The sequence below is a fragment of the Centruroides vittatus genome, unplaced genomic scaffold, assembly GCF_030686945.1.
Source record: "Centruroides vittatus isolate TY-2023 unplaced genomic scaffold, ASM3068694v2 contig_6, whole genome shotgun sequence".
Lineage (NCBI taxonomy): Eukaryota > Metazoa > Arthropoda > Arachnida > Scorpiones > Buthidae > Centruroides > Centruroides vittatus.
Window position 1 is genome coordinate 236,823 of NW_027122364.1, and position 20,892 is coordinate 257,714.

Below are 20,892 nucleotides of genomic sequence, written 5' to 3' on the forward strand. Positions count from 1 at the left end.
TGGTTTAATTAAATAAACAAAAAATATTAGTACACAATCGGTAATCGAATTTAGTAAAATAAACAAAGTTAAGAAACAAAACATTTCTACTTTAATTACTTGTATCACATAGAGTTGAAAAGGGGCATAATTGTCCGAAATGCATACTCAAAGATATAAAAAGTTTTTCTAAAGCTTTCCTCCCTTTTTTGATGGTATAAAAAGTCTAGCCAAAATGAAAAGCCACCTTAGCGCTCATATAATTGAACATAAGACTAGACAAGAAGTGTATCACACATTTCTACTTTAAATGTAATAAAAGTCAACCATATATGTTTTTAATTAGTACAAAATTTATAATAAATTACATATTTTAAAATAAAAGTTTAAAAAAACATTAATCAAAACAATACTTTACATTCCATTTGTGTAAGTTTTAATATATCTCCAGCAATTTATAAACACATTCTATTTTATTTGTACAATTCTTAAGGATTAAATTAATAAATTTTTTAAAAATAAACAACAAGAACAAAACTTTATTGGTGTAAAACTGATGTTTAAAATGAAAGAATGCTTGTTTCATTTTTCAACAAACAGATGACTACATATTTTTTAGAGTCATCTATTGGTTGAAAAATGAAACAAACATTCTTTCACATTATTAGATGTAAAATTTCATTTTTGATATTTTGATATATATAGATATTATAAACATCTGATAATAAATAATTTGTCAATAACGATGAACAACATGGAAATCATTATAACTTATTTTCAATACACATATTAAAAATAAGTTATATATTGAAAACATGGGAATTGTTATATGTAAAACACTAGCCTTCCTCCATCTATTTTGAATTAATTTAACTTACAAATAGTGCCAGAAGAATTTTTTGCATAGTAGTATTATCATAAATTGCCGTCAATACTTTGTACTTCAAACTTATACCAATATCTTATGAATTGGCTTGCTGTATCTCTTCTGTGTCCATTGCACATCAACCACATCAGTTTTTCATCATATGTATAGTTCACGTCTTCAAATTTATGAATTAAATTACACACATTTCCACTTAGTTGATAAATTTCATCATTGTTTTTTCATCTTTCAAAAGCTTTTAATAAAAATTAATCAGATAGTTCTAATCATTTTACTAATGAAATTTAATTGTAAATGATATTGCATAAAGAAAGTAGAGTCATGTAATTTATTCTTATAAATTAAAATCTAATTTGACTTATTTAATTTCTAACATTACAGTAGATACTTTAAACAAATTCAAAACCATTTACAATATATAGAACTATTGAAAATAAACTATCCAATTCTATGACAAATTTATAATTAATGTTTTCTTAAGGAAATTATATTTTAACAACAAATTAAATTCGGTACAATAATTCTAATTTTTTAAAAACAATTCTATAAATGTGTTCACTAATTATAATGTTTTTCAGTTCCAATATTTATTATTTCAATATTACTGTAAACTTTCTAGTAAATGTTCTTTTATTCTTTCTTTCAAAGAGCTTAAACAAATAAAAATTATAAATTTAAAATATTAAAACAATTATTCATCTTATGATAACAGATATAAAATAAATCTCATCACACAAATTTAATTTAACTTTAATTTGGAACAAAAATAAGCTCTAATTAAAAACTAGAAATTTTAGTTACAAAAAAGATGTTCTCTTTTATAAATCAAAATTTAAAAAGTTTAAATGCAATTAAATTATGAGATACGTAAATATTCATCTGACTAAATGACTAATTTCTTTCTGAATAATAAGAAAGAAAAAAAAAATGTGAGGTAGCAAATTTTTTATTTATAGTTATATGTAGTTAGTTACATTATTTATTTTTTATTTTGTTTCAGTTATTTTAAGTTTTGGAAATTGAATTTCATTAAATCTTGAATGCTCTCTGAATACTTCTCTACTAGAGATTCATTTGCATAACTTCATTTGAATGAATGGAATTGCATTCTACGAATCTAATATTGCAGTCATATGTATAAAAACAGAAAATTATTTAGATTTTATGTTTAAACAGATATTAGTAGAGACAAATTAAGAAAAACTATTTCTCAAAAGCAAGTAAGCAAATCAGTAATGTATAAAAGAACATTGTCGAACTGACATAGCAAGCTAACCTTCACTTCTGCTGGTCAGTGTATAGCTGTTGAATTGTAAGTGATTGGTGTCAATTAAGAGCTTTTCTTTTGTTAGATTTTTCCCTAATCGGCTTAATTGAGATTTTGAATAATTATAATTTTGTAAATTTTTGGTAATAATCAGTTTAATTGTTATAATTACTGAACTGAAATTTGTAACATTTGACTTTTATACTATTTGTTGCAATATAATTTTGCTTTGTAGTCAGAGTCCAGTACTGACATTTCTAATTTAATAAAATTTTTGACATTTTATGTACTCTAATACAAGTAAACAAACTTTGCATCAATTTGCAAGGTCCAAAATGTTGTTATTAAATAGAATCATGAAATAACTTTACTATTAGTTCTTTTTATTATTATGTATCTATAAACATCAATAAATAATGAATATTCTAATTATTCAAACTTAAGTAATTAAAGTTAAATTTCATTTTAAGCACTTCAATTTGAGAAATAATGTAAGTTAAAATTCAGTTATAAAACAAAACTAGTAAAAAATCTCATGTTTTTTTTCTTCCAATTTTTATCTGTTTCATTGAAAATCTCTTTTTTAATTGGGTTTTTATCAATTTGTTGAAAGATTTTTTTTTAAATAAACGATTGAGAAATAATTATTTATATTACAATTATATTATTTAATTTAATAAATCATAGTAATAATTTTGCCTACACATGCACTCAGCAGAGAGAAATAACATTACTACTACTACACCAGGCTCAGTGAGAAAAGTTGTATTGTTTATTAAACAAATGTTTTCAACCTATTAACATAGGCCGTCTACAGGCTCTGAACTCAATTATATATTGTCCCAGAATAAAACATTTGATTTTTCAAAGTTTACATTTAAACTTAATATTTTAAATAAAACTTTAAATTTGAATGAAATAAATAAATAATTAACATAAAATAAAATAAGAAAATACAATCTTATTTGTTAAAGCATAAAAATTAACTGTAACAATGGTTGGACTTCACGCCAATCATTGAATAAGCAAGAGACCGGAAAATTGAAAAAGCAAGAGACCATTTTGGTTCGAAAAAGGATTTTAACCCTTATCATCTGCCTGATGAAGACAAATAGTTTTTGTCGAAAGAGCTAGTATTTATAGCGATATTTGCATGTAGTTCAACGCCTGTATGTTAATTTTCTGGTCTCTTGCTTAAAGCATAAAAATTACGAAAATATAAAATAAAACTACAGTCGATTGTAAGGGAATACAGGAATCAAGAGTTATGTTTTATTCTCTTTTCTATGAGTATTTCCATGGAAACAGTAAGGCTTTTGCATCCTAGCATTCAGGCATTGGTGTTTAATTTTTCTTATATATATACTTCAATCTTGCAATGAATATGGGAAAGGATAGGAGAGTGTACTGTTTTAACAATGTTTGCTTTATCTCACTTTACAATCAAGCCTACCATTTGAAACTTTGCCACTAAAATTGTTTTACCATGGCCTTTTTCAATATTCTATTTGTGTTCTTTGAGACATACCATGAGATTTCCTAGTGTAATAACCATGTAATATTTTTTGACTCCTAACTGTTGGTTTTCATAATGTATTTTGTATATCCCAGATTGTTCCTCATTCCTTAGTTTGTCTTTATCATTTATTAATATGATATAAATATTATGTGCCATTTTGTACACTACCTTCAATTTTTTGTAGGATGCCAGCTCATTCATAATGCATCTCAAATATCTGTTGTATGTAAATTTATTAAATTCTATTGATTTTTTTGGAATTTCCTTCTTAACTCTTAATGACCCCTTCTATTGTGGATGTTGTTCTGATTTCTTTGATTCCGTTAAGTTCTTTTATTCATTCCTGTATATTGAAGCAATATAAATAGGCTCTTCTAATAAGTGTTCTACATGCTGAAAGTTTGTATTTATATGGGTTTTGATCATGGTGGAATGTAAATATAGCATTTGTTGGTATGACATATACATCCATATATATACCTGTTTAAACTGAATGTTAATGTCTAAGAAATGACAAGTAGAATTCTTCTGTTCCAATTTTAGATTCAAACCATCATTATTGTTCTTGATCATACTCAAAAACTCTTAAACTCTCTGGTTGTTCCTCCAAATTATAAACACATCATCCATATGTTTTATAGAATATGATGTCTTCTATGAAATATCTGAAGATGTATTATGTGAACTTGATAAATGTAAGTTCTCATAATAGTCCTGATATATAATTTCTCATTGGTACCCTCAAATTATATATTCACCTCAGGTTAATCCACACTGATAGCAAACTGCCAACAAATGCAAATAGCAGAGAAAATAATACATAAAAAAAAAAAGTGATAGCATTTCTGACAAATTTTCCCATTTAGCAAATCACTCCATTAGTCCAATACATTGAAAATTTTTGCCTTCTAGGCAATGTTCCCTCTAAACTGCGCGGCTGCACACTGCTCAAATTGTTGCTGCGCACGAGAATTTGTGCGCCACGCAGGCGAGCATGCACACTGATTTGAATTGTTGTTTACTTATTTCTCACTCTGTCTGCAACATGATTATTGCTACGTATATTTCGATTAAATACATTAAATCATTGATAAAAGATAATATTTTGTATGGAAGTATGTTTTAAAATGAATTTTAATCCCTACTTTATAATTAATTATTTTAATTTTTATAGAAAAAAATAAGATTTTATATATATATATATATATATAATATCTTATTTTTATTTTTATGTAAATCTTATTTATATATATGCTCAGAAAAACTTTTTGCTCAGAATCTGCACAGCAAAAATATTTTGCTCAGAGAAGTAAATGTTTTGCTCATATACAAAAAAAATTAGAGGGAACATTGCTTCTAGGTTTTGTAAGGTGAACTAAGTGTATAAATTTTCACTAAGTGAATAATAATTACTTTCTGGTTTCCTCCCCATTCATTGTTGCTATTTGCTGTCAGCATGAGGTAACCTTTAGAATGATTTTGTTCCTTCATATGATTGGAGTTTCATCAGAAGATAACAGATACATGCCAAGTCCACTGAAAAAAGAAATATCAAGAAAAAAACAAAACTTTGTCAATTTTTTTAAAAGCATGACTTAAATTGTATCACACTGTACTTATGACAATTATCTTCACTCTGAAAATAATTCATAGTAGTTTTACTTGTACGTTTCTCACTTTTATATTATTTTTCTTGGTTTCCTTGAAAAATGTATAAATGGAGCTTGACTGTGTGTGTGTGTGTGTGTGTGTGTGTGTGTATATATGTATATATGTCACACTATGTATATCCCTTGTAATATATTTGTAAATTTTATGTATTTATAAAATATATATATTTATAACATTTTCTATTCAGTTATCAATTTAACGAAAACATTTTTCTTACCTGGAATCTTTAATGAGCAAATCTTTAATAAAATTTTTTGCCAAATCACTTGTGTTAATAAAATATTCATCATCAAACTGATAATCAACTGCTGATATGTTAGCAAATGTTTCTTGCTTATTATCACCAAGAAATGGAGAAGCACCACTAAGTCTTAAATAAAAATGTTTTCACTTATCAAATTATAGACAATATTAATTTAATTAATATTTAATTCATTCCTAATTAATATTTTATATAAAATTAAAAATAAGTAATCTATATTTATTTTCATTATTACAGAATAAAAACTAAAATAAAGAAAGAATTTGTCACTCTCTTCCATATATTTTTAAATTTTATGAATTTCAAAATTACAGTCATTTAATTTGGGGAAAGATTCATTTGATAAAATTTGAGATATTTGGAAAATTTAGTCAATATAACTAAAATTAGGAAATATCTTTCTAAGAAAATGATAAACTAAAATGTTAGTTATTATAATAAATCATCCAACACCTGTGGCTGAGAAGAAAATTATGAGAATGTGACTTAAAAAACTGTAAAGTATCAAAGAAACTATCAGGTCAATCTGGAAGATATGAAATTTAAAATCAGTTTGTTGAAAAAGATCTTTAGAAAAGCAGGATGAGCTGCCTTTATACACTCCAAAAGCCAGATTTATATCCAAAGAAAGTTATGCTGTGTATTTGGTGGGATTAGAAAAGGATTGTTTATTAACTTTGGCAAACAATGAAACATCTTGATTCAGATAAATGTTGCTCCCAGTTAGATCAATCAGATGAAGCAATTACCCAAAAACAACTGGAATGGATCAACAGGAAAGGCATGATTTTTCAACAGGACAACGTCAGACTGCAATGTCAATGAGGAGTTGGCAAAAGTTATGCAATCTTAAAAGGAAGATTTTTATGCCATCCATCTTATTACCCAAACAAGGTACCATCCAATTACTGTTTGTTTCAGACTTTACTTCTTTGTGAGAAAAAATTAAACGCATTACAGGCATTTAAAAACTATTTCAAAGACTTTATTGCCAAAAACTATGAAAAGTTTTTAGAAAAAGGTATCATGAAGCTATCTAATAGATGGCAAATAGCCATTGAAGCAAACTGTGTATACATTATTTAATAAAATGTTAATTCTGTATAAACATATTACTCTGAATTTTTTTTTCAAATTTTGCAATGAATTTTCCAAACAACCCAATAAATAACTAAATACAGACAAACTCAAACAAGAACTCTTGAACTGGACAGAATACTTACAAAATGTAAGTAATAACTCCAACACTCCACATATCTGTTGCAAGTGATACCGGCTCATAATTTACAATTTCTGGAGCTGAAAAATAAAGACGTTTTAATTACCAATCATAAATACTTTTTACAAATTATTATTAATTTTCAAGAAAATTTTAAAACAGAATTTTCCAAAGCAACAAATCACAAATATAGTTTATAAAATAAAAGACTTATGCTAGCTAGTATAATAAATGAGCTATATCAATAAATATTTTATCTAATGTCATTAAAGATACTATACTAAATTGTCCGCAGTCTGCAAAAAAAAATATCAGTAGACATGTTTTATTAATTTTGTCATATTTTACTACCATGTAATTGTCATTGTATCAAATTATAATAAATACTATCTGAGAGATTTGTTAATAATAAAAATACTCAAGGTAAAAAAAATTTCATGATTTTCTAGTCAATTTTTATTGGCTCATTTCAGCATATTTTTATGGTGTGGGCCATATCAATCTAAAAACAAAAAAAAACTATTACTTAAAATGCAATTTTTTTCAGTATTTTTTTAAAATTTATACCGTATTTTACGGACTATAAGACGCACTTTTTTCTTCGAAAAATTGCCTCCAAAATTCAGGTGCGTCTTATATGTATTTTTTTTTTTAAATTGCTTAAAAATTAAGGTGCGTCTTATAGTCCGTATAATACGGTATAATTGATTTTTGATCTCTCAATTAAAGTTGTACCAGTATTTTTGATTGAAAAAGTATTTGATATGTAATTTTTGATAACTTTTAAATAAAGACAGTCAAAATTTGAGCAATTTCAAAATGAACTTGGCAAGTTTTAAATTTTTTTTTTAATCCAAAAAAATACGCTAGCAATACAATTGTCGTAATACTACTATCAAAATTTCTTTCATATCTAAATTAATTTCTACTGAGAAGATATTTTAGTTTTTCTTTTAGATTATAAAATTACTGTAATTTAAAAAAAGGATTTATGTAATTTATGTATAATTATATAGTATACATAGTTTATTAGATAATATTTTATACATATTTTAAAAAGCTTACATAATATACTTGAATATATACAGGACCATCAGAGGAAAAACTAAGAATTTTTCCCCAGGCCCAGAGAAAACTTAGGAACTCATAGGGACTTCCTAATGCTATAAAATTAATGTTACATTTTTACAGAAATTAAAATCTTTAACACCACGTTTTAGTAATAAAAACATACTTTATGTATTTCATTTGTTAAAAAAGAAAAAAAAAGGCTAAGGATCCACTAAGAGGCAAAGAGGGTTGCCCATTCTACCCCAGGCCCTCCCATATACACTTTGGATGGCTCTGAATATAGGAAACTGTATTATTAATTTTTATTTGTTTAATAATAAAAAGTTTACACTTATGATATTTTAAATACTGAAAACTAAACTATTCTGTTTCTTATTTAAAAAAAAAAATGATTATTAATATTAAAAATTATTTAAGTTACATGCTTAAATAGTTTTTAAATCATAGAAAAAATTGCAAAATTATCTGTTATAATTTTATGACTCAGTATCAACAGTGACTGTGGGTATAGAACAATATGCTGTTTTAAAAGACATGGAGCATAGGAAACAATCATTACCATAGTTAGCTAGACCAAAATGTATACAATCTACGCACCCATAAATAATTCTATTATCTATATCACAGCTCTCAAGTCGTTGAGAGAAGCAATAATTAAAAATCTGACTTCATGTGTTATCGGAATTAAAATCCCACATTACTTTTCTGCTTCACGCTCAGGAGAAGATATACATTAATATATTATGTGTACAACTCTTACGATGTAATTCTTTACAGAAGTTGGTTCACGTGTGAACTAAAATGTAGGCCTCGTGACTCCATTGGACTGTATCTAATGACCCACATTAAATATGATGTGTGACGGCGTTATCATTAAAAAAACTGTGCAACAATTATGGGCGTGTATTATAAAATCTTAAGAATTCGAAATATTTGACCTGTTTCCTTAAAGTATCAGTCTATGGTTAATGTAGATTGCTTGAGGTTTTGAGTTCCATATTATAGATTCTTTTCACTCTATTAAGTTGAGAAAAGATATAAATAAAAAATTTAAAAACCTTGCGATATAGATAAATAATAAGTGAAAGACAATTGCGGTTTTAGTTATATCCTCCTTTGCTGAGTTTTTTTAATTTCAGAAAATTTTATAATTTTGCCGAATAAAATTATAATTTTTATAAATAATAAATAACATATTGTTAATTACGCTAGTAGAAGATTTTATAATTAAAACTTGGTTAGATTAACTCACTCGTTCTCATTTAAGACTACATCAGCCATATTTTATACATTTATCTCGTGAATTCTAAGAAGTAATTTCACAACAAATCCTTATAGAAAATGATCAAATTGTTTACATATAGTGCCTAATCTGTCCCTAATAATAAAAAATTAAATACTGTATGATGTGATGTGTAAAATATAGTATAAATATTGCAATTAGAGCTTGAGTGGTCACACTCTCTCCTCTCTTTGAGTTAATATTATATATATAATAATTTAAATTTTTATTCTCAAAATGTCCTTAATACAGGTTAATTGCTACGTAACTTTCTTTCGAAATATATATATCTATTATATATTATAATATATATATATATCATACATGATTGAGTCTGTTAAAAGTGATATTTCGTCTCTCTATTTATTTAATTATTTAATACGATGTTTCAGGTTGGTTTTCCAATATGGAATTCAAAGTTTGTACGTGCTCAGAATTGGGCGAATTGAAATAAATTTCCAGAAAGAAATTAGTCTAGCGTCATCTTAAGACCTGTCAATCGTAGACAATAACGCAAAAAACCAGTTGTTGGCCTATAGTTTTTTAAAGGTTCCTTGTGTACAATATTTCATATAACCCAATAATACGTAATCCATTCTTTTATAACAACGAGTTTAGCTACCGTCCAATCCTTCTTCCACACTTCTTATTTACTTAAATTTTTTCTAAACTTTTCACAGTCTTAACACTCATCGAAGACTATACACCAGTTTAATTGCTACAATTTCCAAAAACAATACTTGTGACCCAAGAAAATCTCCCACATAGGTTTTTTGAAAAACCGCACCCTACGGATACTCCATTATCTTTGCGTTTATTCAAAACCTAAAATATATTAGGACCTACATTATAGTTGGTGTTAACAAAATTTTAATTCTGTGATTTAAGTGCCCTACACTGTCTTTTATAATATATATATTTAAGTGCGAAGTTGTGCGAAGCTTTTTGCCTAAGTGATACTTAAATCCAGAATCTCGCTCGTCTAGTACCACTAAGAGCGCCCTTCGAACTCGTTGTCTCTATTCTTTCAAGTTTAAAATGCTTTTAAGAGGTAAGACACATTACCTTAAAACCCTGTAATGGTAACAAGTTTTGTTTGGTTTTTACTGTTGAGGGCCCGAACTTTGTTCGCGATTATACGAGAACTCTTGTACAGGCAGCCCGCGTTACTAAGCTGTTACATTTTTATTGCCAAGAGATTAATTTAAATATTTAAATAACTATTTTGATTATTCAGACCTCAAGAACCAAAGACATACGTTCTTTCTTTAAGAGAAGTAACTAATTATAATTGCGAAATCTGACCCGAATCATTTTTAAGTATAGTTATAAGAGTCTACACAAGCATTCTTTCTCTCTTGAGTCTATGGAATTTATTAAACTCTGACTTTTCCTCTACTTCCTAGTCATGAAATGTTTAGCACACTATTTCAGTCCTAAAAATTCCAGTTGTTAATGTTATTTTTAAATATTTGAGTCCTGGATATCAGGAGTACCTCTCAATCTTTATTATCGATAAATATCAAAGTTAATTTACACCTGGTAAATTCCACATCTTTATAAAAATGTACATACTAAAAAAACAAATTAAACTAACTATTACTCTTTATTGAACCTACAAACTGTATTTTCAAGCACTATGATCCATTACCGAAGATACAGCAAATAATTAATATTATTACTAAAAATGATGCTTCCAATTCATAGCCAAGCCTTATTTTGAAACTTTTCTGAATTGTTCTATTCGTTCTCATAAATATAAATGTCCCTTTCATTCTCATCTCTTGTGATCTAGTGCACGTATTTATAAAACCAAAGTCCTTTTGCGTAGTCCCTTTTATAGAAGATTAAAAAACGCACCCAACCCCCACCAACTTCTTCCTAAAATTTAATAAAACTTGTCGAAAAAGTATATTTATGCTGTATAACAAAGAGGGTAGGAATCCAAACCCAGCAATTGGATAGAAGAAGTTCAAAAGCATAGCAGCACTCGATTGAAAGCCCTGATGAACATGAAGATGAGAATGCGAAAATCTGAGAAAGGCTAATGGGAATTGATTAGTTTGAATTATTTATATAATTGCTACATAGTATTTGAACGAAAATAAGATTAAAATAGTCTATTGAATGATAATTTTATGAGTTCTTCGAAAGAACTTAAAGGTCTTGAAGAACAAATTTATAAGAATGAAAATATTTTTGATGAGAACGAATGGCTACAATTTAAGCGAAATTTAAATTAATATGATTAACTAATTTCAAAGCTAATATATACACGCATTTAAATTGAGAATTTTAAATTTAAAAAATTTTGAAAGACAATATTATAAAAACTATTAATTTTAATCTTTTTAAAATTTAAAATTAGTAAAAAATAATCCGACCATAAGATCTGTCTACATGAAAACATTAGATAAAGAAATCACTAATGTAACAATGCGTCTTCTAATTAAACTGCTACAAAAAAACATAGTTATTTAATAACACGATTCGAATTTTCTATTTTTGTTGAAAATCAACATACCCAATTTATTTACAGAAATGAATCACCCAGTTATCTTTAAAAAATCTAAAGTGTAATGCTTAATATATTAATCCAAGTAGATCCTTATTAAAAAATATATGAGACAATTATCAAAATTATGCAGGGAAGACGTATGTTTGTCTGTTTTAGCGGTATAGATAAAAATGTATCCACCATTACTGATTATGCTAACTCCAATAATAAATTTAATAATATTGCCTGTTTTAACCGTCTATCATGTGAAGTATGCTTAGATAATGAATTTCTTTGTCCATGTGCATTGTGTTAAATCCATGATATGTACACGTGTTAACACTCTATTGATTACATTATTGTTTGGTATTTACTCTTTTTCTATACGCCATGGAGAACACACAGTTATACGTTCTTTTATACTGACACTTACTTTGCGATAAAAATTTATATATATATTCACTGTGAACAATAAATCATGAAAACTGTGCCTTCGATCAATCTCACAAAAAATTATCTAATATATCGCCACTCTATATCTTTGAGTGCAATGATAACCACTCATCAATATGTAATAATGATTTGAAAATAAATATTAATATACAATAATATATTTATTTATTATTTTTATAAAATTCTAATACTTATAAGAAGCGAAAATAAGCCCGAATCTGGAGCTCTATCCTAAAATTAAATCTGTAGATAACCAAATTTGCTTCTATGGTATCGCAAACGAACGTTTAGACTACACTGTAAACCGGCCACTTTTTCCAGACGTAGTTTGTTAAGATTAACTGATATTGGCTTGAACGAATGACTTTACAGCAATAAAATTGCACTATAATATAACCTGTAACCGCCTTCCCCTTAGCCGGTAGCTACTACTTATATATAGAAATGCAAAACCTACGTGTTTGAAAAACAAGTACATTTATAGCGTGAACTTGATCAACAATTCCAGGTTGCATTTGAACACAAAATCTAATTTCAGATTTTATGAATATTAAAAAATTTGAATTTTATAACAATTCAATTAAAGAATAAAGAACATTACCAAACGATGGATCGGGCGTTAATTCGTTTACTATATAATTGCTCAATGTCTCCGAGTTATCTTTTCTCCACTTCCCAAAAATTCATAAGTCAGAAAAAGGATCCCCATGAATTTAGCCTAAAGTTATAATTGCCAATACTAAATCTTATAATTATAACAAATTGATATCAATTTATACGTGAGCCCCTGTACAAGTACAAAATTTAAACTAATTTTGTAGCCGCAATCTCAACAAATAAGATATCTGAATCGTAATGAATCACTAACTTTTTTAGTATTAATAAATTGAAATCCTATTTTTAAAATGTTATAAATTAATATGTTTTCTTAAATGTTGATATGTACCCCCCAATAGTTTTAACCAACATTTTGTCAGCTAACTAATATATCACTCATAATGAAACAATATTAACCAATGTAAAAATAATAATATAAACAAATTCTTTTGCACGTGTCGGAGTGACAATAGAGAGTTTTGAAACACCATAAATATTCACAATTTTTTTAATACACAAAACAAATTAACCATAAGATGATCCTCATTAAAGTAATACGATTCTTTGTCAATGCTAATTGCATAACAATCTGTTCATGTACTCTTTTTCTTCTCCTGATCCCTAAACCATACAATTCTTCTTGTTCATCTTTCGTAATGAAAGTAGTTACCGAACAATCATACAAATAAATTTGATGGAAGATGAATATTGTATGCCTGACCTAGAAGGGACTTATTAAATCTTAAAGTGCTTCTTTTATTTACCTATTTTCCCATAACACCCAAAAACGGCTAAGCTCTTAGACCAAATTTAAGAAATAATTTATAGCTCTTTCAAAAAGTGTATTGGTATATATAATTTAGTTAGCATTTTGTCAATTATATATATATATATATTATATCCCAGTTTTGATATGTTGAAGTTTTTTTTCTTGGGGGCATTAATATACTACAAAAAATACAATATTTTCATTTAGTGAGCCAAGAGCTAACAAGAATAATCAATTATTTCAATTATATTATTCAAATCAATAATAAATTATGTTTAATTGTTGTTCATATCCAATCCATTCCTTTCCATTTTGATATAACCTCTGGGCAAATTTTCGTCTATCCACTGACCAAATAACAAATTTACTTGGAGTATTTTTTTAAGACCTTCAGATTTTGAGAGTTCTACCCATGTAATACTTACTCCTTACTGTTTATAAATACGGCAATTACGCCGATTCTGTATCTTTATGTCGGAAATTATCCTTAAAAAGAAAAAGAATAATTTTTTTCTATATTTCGATGATTGCTCTGTATGATAGATCAACCCTCTAGAAGTGTAATTGACTTATACGCTAGAGATTATTTGAGATGTGCTAATATTTTGAATATCCTTATATAAGGCTCCTCCATAATTATTCTGGCGAAACCAACTCAATTAAAAGTATACCATATTTAAAACATATTTAACAAGGGTCTAAGTTATATAAAATTAGTAAGGTCTTTTTAAACAATTTAATTAAACCAAAAATTAAATATAATCTTATACCAACAACTAATTGAAATGTTTTATGCAATGAATATTAAATATGACATTAAATGATACAAAAACTGATGCAAAAATATAAATATTTCTTAATGCCCCAATGGATCCGATTAGTCTCTGTCGCTGGAAAATTCTCCTTATAGAATAGTTCTTATAAATAAAGCATTTGTTAATCCAAATTTCATTATTTTATAACACCCAAACCAATAAAATAAATCCTCCCAATAATCATAAATAAAAATTAATAATCCACTCAAAGCATTTTTAATCAAAATTAGATAGTCAAAGTACGACTAATATGAAAAGATCTTGCCTCTACCTTAAAGGTTAACAATGTAATGTTGCGACCGGCTAAAATAAAGAGGTTATTTGTTCTATTTAACTTTTTTTTTCCGCGTTTAAAAAAACGTATATAATTTTCTTATGTTTAGATCTCTAAGAAGATAAAAAACCATCAATAATAGACTGACTGACACAAACCCTTGTTTTTAACAATGTGAGAGTGTGTGATTACTGAAAACCAAAAACGAATTTAAACGGTCTTAAGTACTTCATATGTGGTAACATTAATAAAACCCGAGTGCAAATTGTTTGTTTAATCTCTTTAGTTAATATATCTAGTTAGCAGACTATTTGTTTGCTTCCATTATGTCATTTTTATTAAACCTCTTTTGTAAATAGTCAACCGTGATAAAAAATCGACACTTACCTTTCCGCATTCTATTAGTGTTCAAAAATACAAAGTAAGTGTGCGTGAGTGTATACTAAATAGAAGAGATAAAAGCTATAATATACATAGACTTTAGACATTATTCTTAAAAATTCTAAACAATAAAAAAAAAATGGAATAATTTTTCCCAATTAGTCCTAATTTTGTACATATCTTATTGAAGTGATAAAAAGAACTATAATCCTTAGAACACAATTATAAATAAATATATATCTTAAAATGCTTGTGTTATTAAATAGCAGAATAAGAATAAAGTAAATACTAAGTTATTGGTATTACAGTTAAATTTATAATAAACCCAAATGAAACATCTCACCTACTCAATCAAACTGCTCTTTGTCCACTTTATTGGTTTCATATGTATAAATATTCCTCATGCTTATGGTCTATATTTGCGCGATATTTAAGACAGCTATTTTCATAAATTGTTAAAAAGTTAAATAATAGTTTTATTTCATGTATAAATTTTGTTTATATAAACTTGTATTTTAATTAAATTTAATATATAATTTCTTTCCCAGCATTATAGTTCTGAAAAATGTGTCTGTTACGTGTATAAAACAAGCGCTTTTAATATAACATATATTCATAAGTTCCTCATTCATTTTTTGAATATTCTTATAATTTCGATGACTATTCCAGATATCATCGATTGTAACACAACATCTAATTATTGACATCCCACGTTCATTACAAGTTCAACAACATATCCTTTACGATAGATTCTTAATTCTGTGAAATCTAATTTATTGAGTTTAACAATTTGATTCTAAATATACAATTTATCTAACATCGATCTTCTTAATTCAAAACTGTAATAAAATTGTTATCTTTTTAAACGAGAAGAACTCTAATTATATTAATAATCCTCCTCATCTGCAGAATAATTTTGAGCAAATTTAGAAATTATTTACCTCATTTCATTTTTTATAGATGAAGATTCTTGTACTTATATAATAATGTTTGGTCGTTCAAATACTATGTGTTTAATAGAACAAAGACCAAAATTATAAATTAATAAATATTACTAAAGTTTCAAAATCTAATGGCATATATTCACTACCAGCAAAATTAAATATGCGTCTAGTCTTACCTATCAAGAAACTATTTTATTTATTATTCTTATTATCTCATTTTATTCTATAACAGATTCATTGTAAGTTTGCTTATCCTTTCATATTATTCAGATTATATTTATTCAACTTTTTAAATTCTTCATAATTGTAAATAAGTGTGTAATAAATGCTGTTTCTAAAGTATTGTACATAAGCCAATAAATTATCATTTTGATAATTCCCTCCATCATTCTGCATTTGGAAAATTTTTATTTTGATTGCTTTATTCCAGTAAAAAATTATAGGTTCCTCTTGATTTTAAGAAAATCAAAAATTGTGCCTATCCTAATAAAATAACATTTACGAAGTTTTCTAATCACAAATAGCAGCAGTGGCTAAAAATGTTTGACTGCAGATGGAAAGATCCTCTAATTAACAAGTGTTAATGATAACATTAACGTGAGTGATATGATTCGTATTCCGATATAACCTTAAAAATTTAACATACAGCATAAGTTTATTAACAACATCTTTCTCAACTCTACATCCACTTTTGTTTACCATGCAGTGTATATGTGTTTATATATACGTATGATGAGGTTTATTAAAAGATGACGAATAAATAGAAACTATCTCTCGTTAAGGTATCAGATCCTTTGAGAGCATCTCTCACTAAGATGGACGGATAAGTTAGCAACTCCGATCGTATTTAATGACCGGGAAATTTCCATATAGCATTAAGATTTGTGTATATTTACACAGTAGAAGTTGTGCATTGTTATTTACACTCCTTACGACAAGGACTAATCTCCTTTTTCGGACCAGCAATGCGCACTAGAGCCAACTCTATCACGTCCGTCTCTATGCTAAAATGATATCGCCTGCTTCCTTATGGGTAATAGGCCCTTCCACACAATTTCTATCCAGTAGGAACGCCATATGAAAGGAATGCGATCAATATGAACTGAACCGAAAGAATATCAATCAAATGGTGTATGTATGTTTGACAACATCATTGTGTGTGGTGTCCCTGAACTAAATCGTTTGTATATTATGGGTGTTAAGAATGCAACAACCCTGATGAGTACTAAATAACCAAGTAAGGTAGGAGCTATGTATCATATTGTGTCTCTCTTCCTCTCTCTCGTTTCCTGCTACCTGGCATGCGGCAGGTATCATTTTAGAAGAACGAAGTACACGCGATTTGTATTAGCTGTTATACCTGATTGATATCTAACTAACGCGCTCCTGTCCATATCCTAAGGTGTTTTAGTTCACTTTGATGGTTTCTCTACTTTTCAATTCTTTATTAATAGGTTCCCTTACACATTGTGTGTACAGAACAATTAATTAAAATATCCTTTCCCGAGCTCATGAGAGCACCAGAAAGTTTATATAGTGTGGATCAATGACAAGCACCCTCTAAGTGATGTAAGTTTTGCGTCAGTTTTGTGGATTTCTTTTGATCTGAAGAGATGATTCTTTCAGGTCAATGAAAGAGAGAATTAGTCTTGAAGTAGCTACTCTCGACGGACTTCACTGAAATAGAAACAATACTCAATTTAGTATATAAGACAGTTTGCGTGTGGATCCTAAAGAAAGTTTTTAGAACAACCGTAGAGGAGAACTGTCCATTTCAGATTACTTACTCTCATAAGTCTTTAATGTCAAGTGTGCAATGCGTATACAGATTGCTTTCATAGTACAGTACTCAAGTAGAGTAACAGTCCATAAAAACTTTGATCATCCTGATTAAATAAAATCAATTTTTCCGGACGCTTTTTCTTTACGCCATCATTGGTGTTATCAATACACCCTAGCATTTTTTTATCATTCAGCTAATTTTATATAGTGCTACTTTCCTGGTTCTATTTAAAGTTTTTTACGAACTAGAATGCTAATATAAACATTCTGTCTTACTAAAACAACCTTTTGACATATTCGAAATATACACCATTCACCCTCATATACGATACCACTCCCTTGAGAATCAAAGAATGAACATATATAGAAACTGATTCTTTCCCTGGGGTGATTCACCACTACTTAGAATATCTTTATATGAAATTTAGAAATTGAAATAAGATTTTTATGAATTGTTTTTTGAGCATAGGTGTTGATATCTTTACAAATAATCCAAAAGTTAGATCATTGTAATGAGAGCTTTCACCACTCTAGTTTAATATTATCATAAAATCACATGTTAATTTTTACAATAAATTGACAGTCTAGTTATTTTTTTATCCTTGAGCGAGAGATTGATCCTTAAAAAATACTACTTATATAGATGGAACTTTATACTCCAAAATATAGATAAGGCTCTTATATGTATATATTATAAAGACATTGTTTTATCTCCTCTTACTTCAACTCATAAGAATACCGATAAATAAAATTTATAACTTGAACGAATAGAATTACGTACTGCTTATTATCTATAGAAAATACAAACCTGCATGTACCTCTCCTCTCAAGTCTAAATACTATAAATATTTTTTATTATTAATATAAAAATTTTTAACTTCTTTATGCAGTGTAGATAATACACATTTAAATAATATACATATGTATTATTTAATTATCTAATACATTCTATTAAATTAAATAACTTTATATACTGAAATTAACCATATTAATTATATATTAAATAATATATAATATATAGTATATAATAACTATACAATGCGAAATAATATTTTTTATATAATTATAACTTTTTAAATCTCAATTTTCAATGTACTCAAAACAAACTCCATTTAATTTCATTTAAATCGCTACATAATATATTACATATAACGTGTAACTATAATCTAATAATAGTTTGATAAAGCGAACAATTACATAGATAAAAATATTTTATTATATTAGATCCTACAATCTATCCAAACCCCAAAGTATATCTTAGTTACTGCTATACTGACTCAGTAAACTCATTCACTAATCTCTCGGATCGTTTATTGTTACGACTAGAACTCAACCATAACACAACAAATCCTTAACATATGGACACATCTTGCCTACCAGAAAATAAAAAGCTCTTGAATAATAAAATAATAATATTTCTGGATTCAAGCAGTGTTCTAATGGTTTTAATTATTCCTATGGATATCATTTGAATATTTAATAGCCAGCGTAATTCTACGACATCAGCTCACGGTTCTAGATGTAAATGTAAAATTATCTCGCGCCTCGCAAAGGTCACGAATCATAGCAGATATTGTCAATCATTCACTGAATTAACCGTCACGTATGAAATTTTTCTCCGATTCGTACATCTCAGTTAACAAAAATTATCATTTAACCTTTAAGATTTTACTTTCAGATGGTGATATCATGAATAAAAACCTGTCATTTACTTATTTGTTGTAAAAAATGACTGTGAGCGATTATTTAAAATTTTTCTTTAAGTTACTCCAACTTCTCTTTTTTAGTATAAACTTTTTAAAAAACCTGTTAGAAAATTTATTTATAGATCTTGTATTATGAATAACCGAGGGAGCATATAATCTTCCTATAATATGTGAGAGCTGCAAATTTACTATCCGTTTTTCACTAACCTTCTCTGGTCTCTATCTACAACTGTACATATATTTCCACCTTCTCCTCTTCTATATCTCTCTCACGTCAGTACATATAGCTCTGCGCTCATCTCAGTATCTCTCCATACTTTCGCTCATCCTCTCTATCCCGTATTGGCATTGCAAAACTCATTAACTCATATAGTGTGAGAGATGTTAATAATTATATTTTCGTATTCGTACGACTCTACGCTTACGTCACACTAGTGCGAAATTTCAGTGCTCGCGTGATATATACATATCTGTGGTCCAATATAATCCATCACTCGTCGTAACAGTCTATACTGCCTATATCATCAACACTATCTAATATCTATTCATTATAATTCTCACTAATAGTGCGATGGTACAGATCGCTCTCTCTATACATAATTTTTTGAGTGGGCGAGCTCTCTCTCTCTTCAATTTCTACCTACGAACTCCATAATAACAGTGTCGCAATTTTTTGTTTAACAAGGCGCATTATACCTATCTCTCATAGACTGTATCATAATAATCTGATGCTCTACATAAAGCTAAGGACCCTTTTTAAACGAACATCTTACTAATCGCTAACAGATCTTTCTTTCTTATATAACTTTCTTGTTATACTATATTCACACACATTAAAGCTCGAGTGTAATTCTGAATCTAATATCTCTCTCATAATAAACAACGTATAAAAACGATTATCTCTCTTCTCGTGCAACATATTCTCTCGATTCATTATGCGTTTTCGTATATCAATTATGGCCAGAATATGTATGCGTAAAAAAGAGTGGCGTCGTCGTTATTCAACTATCCGACCTCTCTAGCACTCTTCCCGTGCGACAGCATCCCTGATTAGCCTCGTCGACTAGGAACAATTGACCCACAGGCAGTGAACCTTCTACTAACCCTATCGCCATACTGCCTCGATAGATATAATTAATAGTAACAGTGCTCTTGTATAAAGAGAAAGCCACATAATCATTTAACTCTTGACCATAACTTACTTAATATACCTAGCGATCTCTGAGATTATCTCTGCTTAATACCGTGATCCTCTCTCCGGACTCGAATTAAACAGAAATAGAATTTATGTTACTCTTGAATGATAATAATCCTTTTTATTACTGATTCAAGAAGACGTAATATTTTCCAAAATTTTCAACTCCTCTACTTTATTTAACACTACTTAAGATGCGCCATGAACATTGCAATTTCTGTCTTATGCTCTAAATGTTTGCAGTCTCCAATCCACCGTTGTAGAGGATATTCTCGTATTGAGTCAAATTGGTGACCAGGATGCTCCAGTTTCTCTCACAAACT

The 20,892-nt window shown here is 27.8% G+C and overlaps 1 protein-coding gene across 2 annotated transcripts in view; it reads right to left on the bottom strand.

Moving 5' to 3' along the window:
• Positions 1-6,878, bottom strand: part of LOC136979247 (death-associated protein kinase 1-like) — a 43,495-nt gene extending 36,617 nt beyond the window's left edge. For both annotated transcript variants that reach the window (XM_067275192.1, XM_067275191.1), the window contains exons 1-2: positions 6,808-6,878; positions 5,540-5,692 (exon numbers count right to left, since the gene is read on the bottom strand). In XM_067275192.1, the coding sequence (XP_067131293.1) occupies positions 5,540-5,692; positions 6,808-6,839 (185 nt within the window). In that variant the 5' untranslated portion in view covers positions 6,840-6,878. The remainder of the gene's footprint in view (positions 1-5,539; positions 5,693-6,807) is intronic.
• Positions 6,879-20,892: the final 14,014 nt, after the last annotated feature.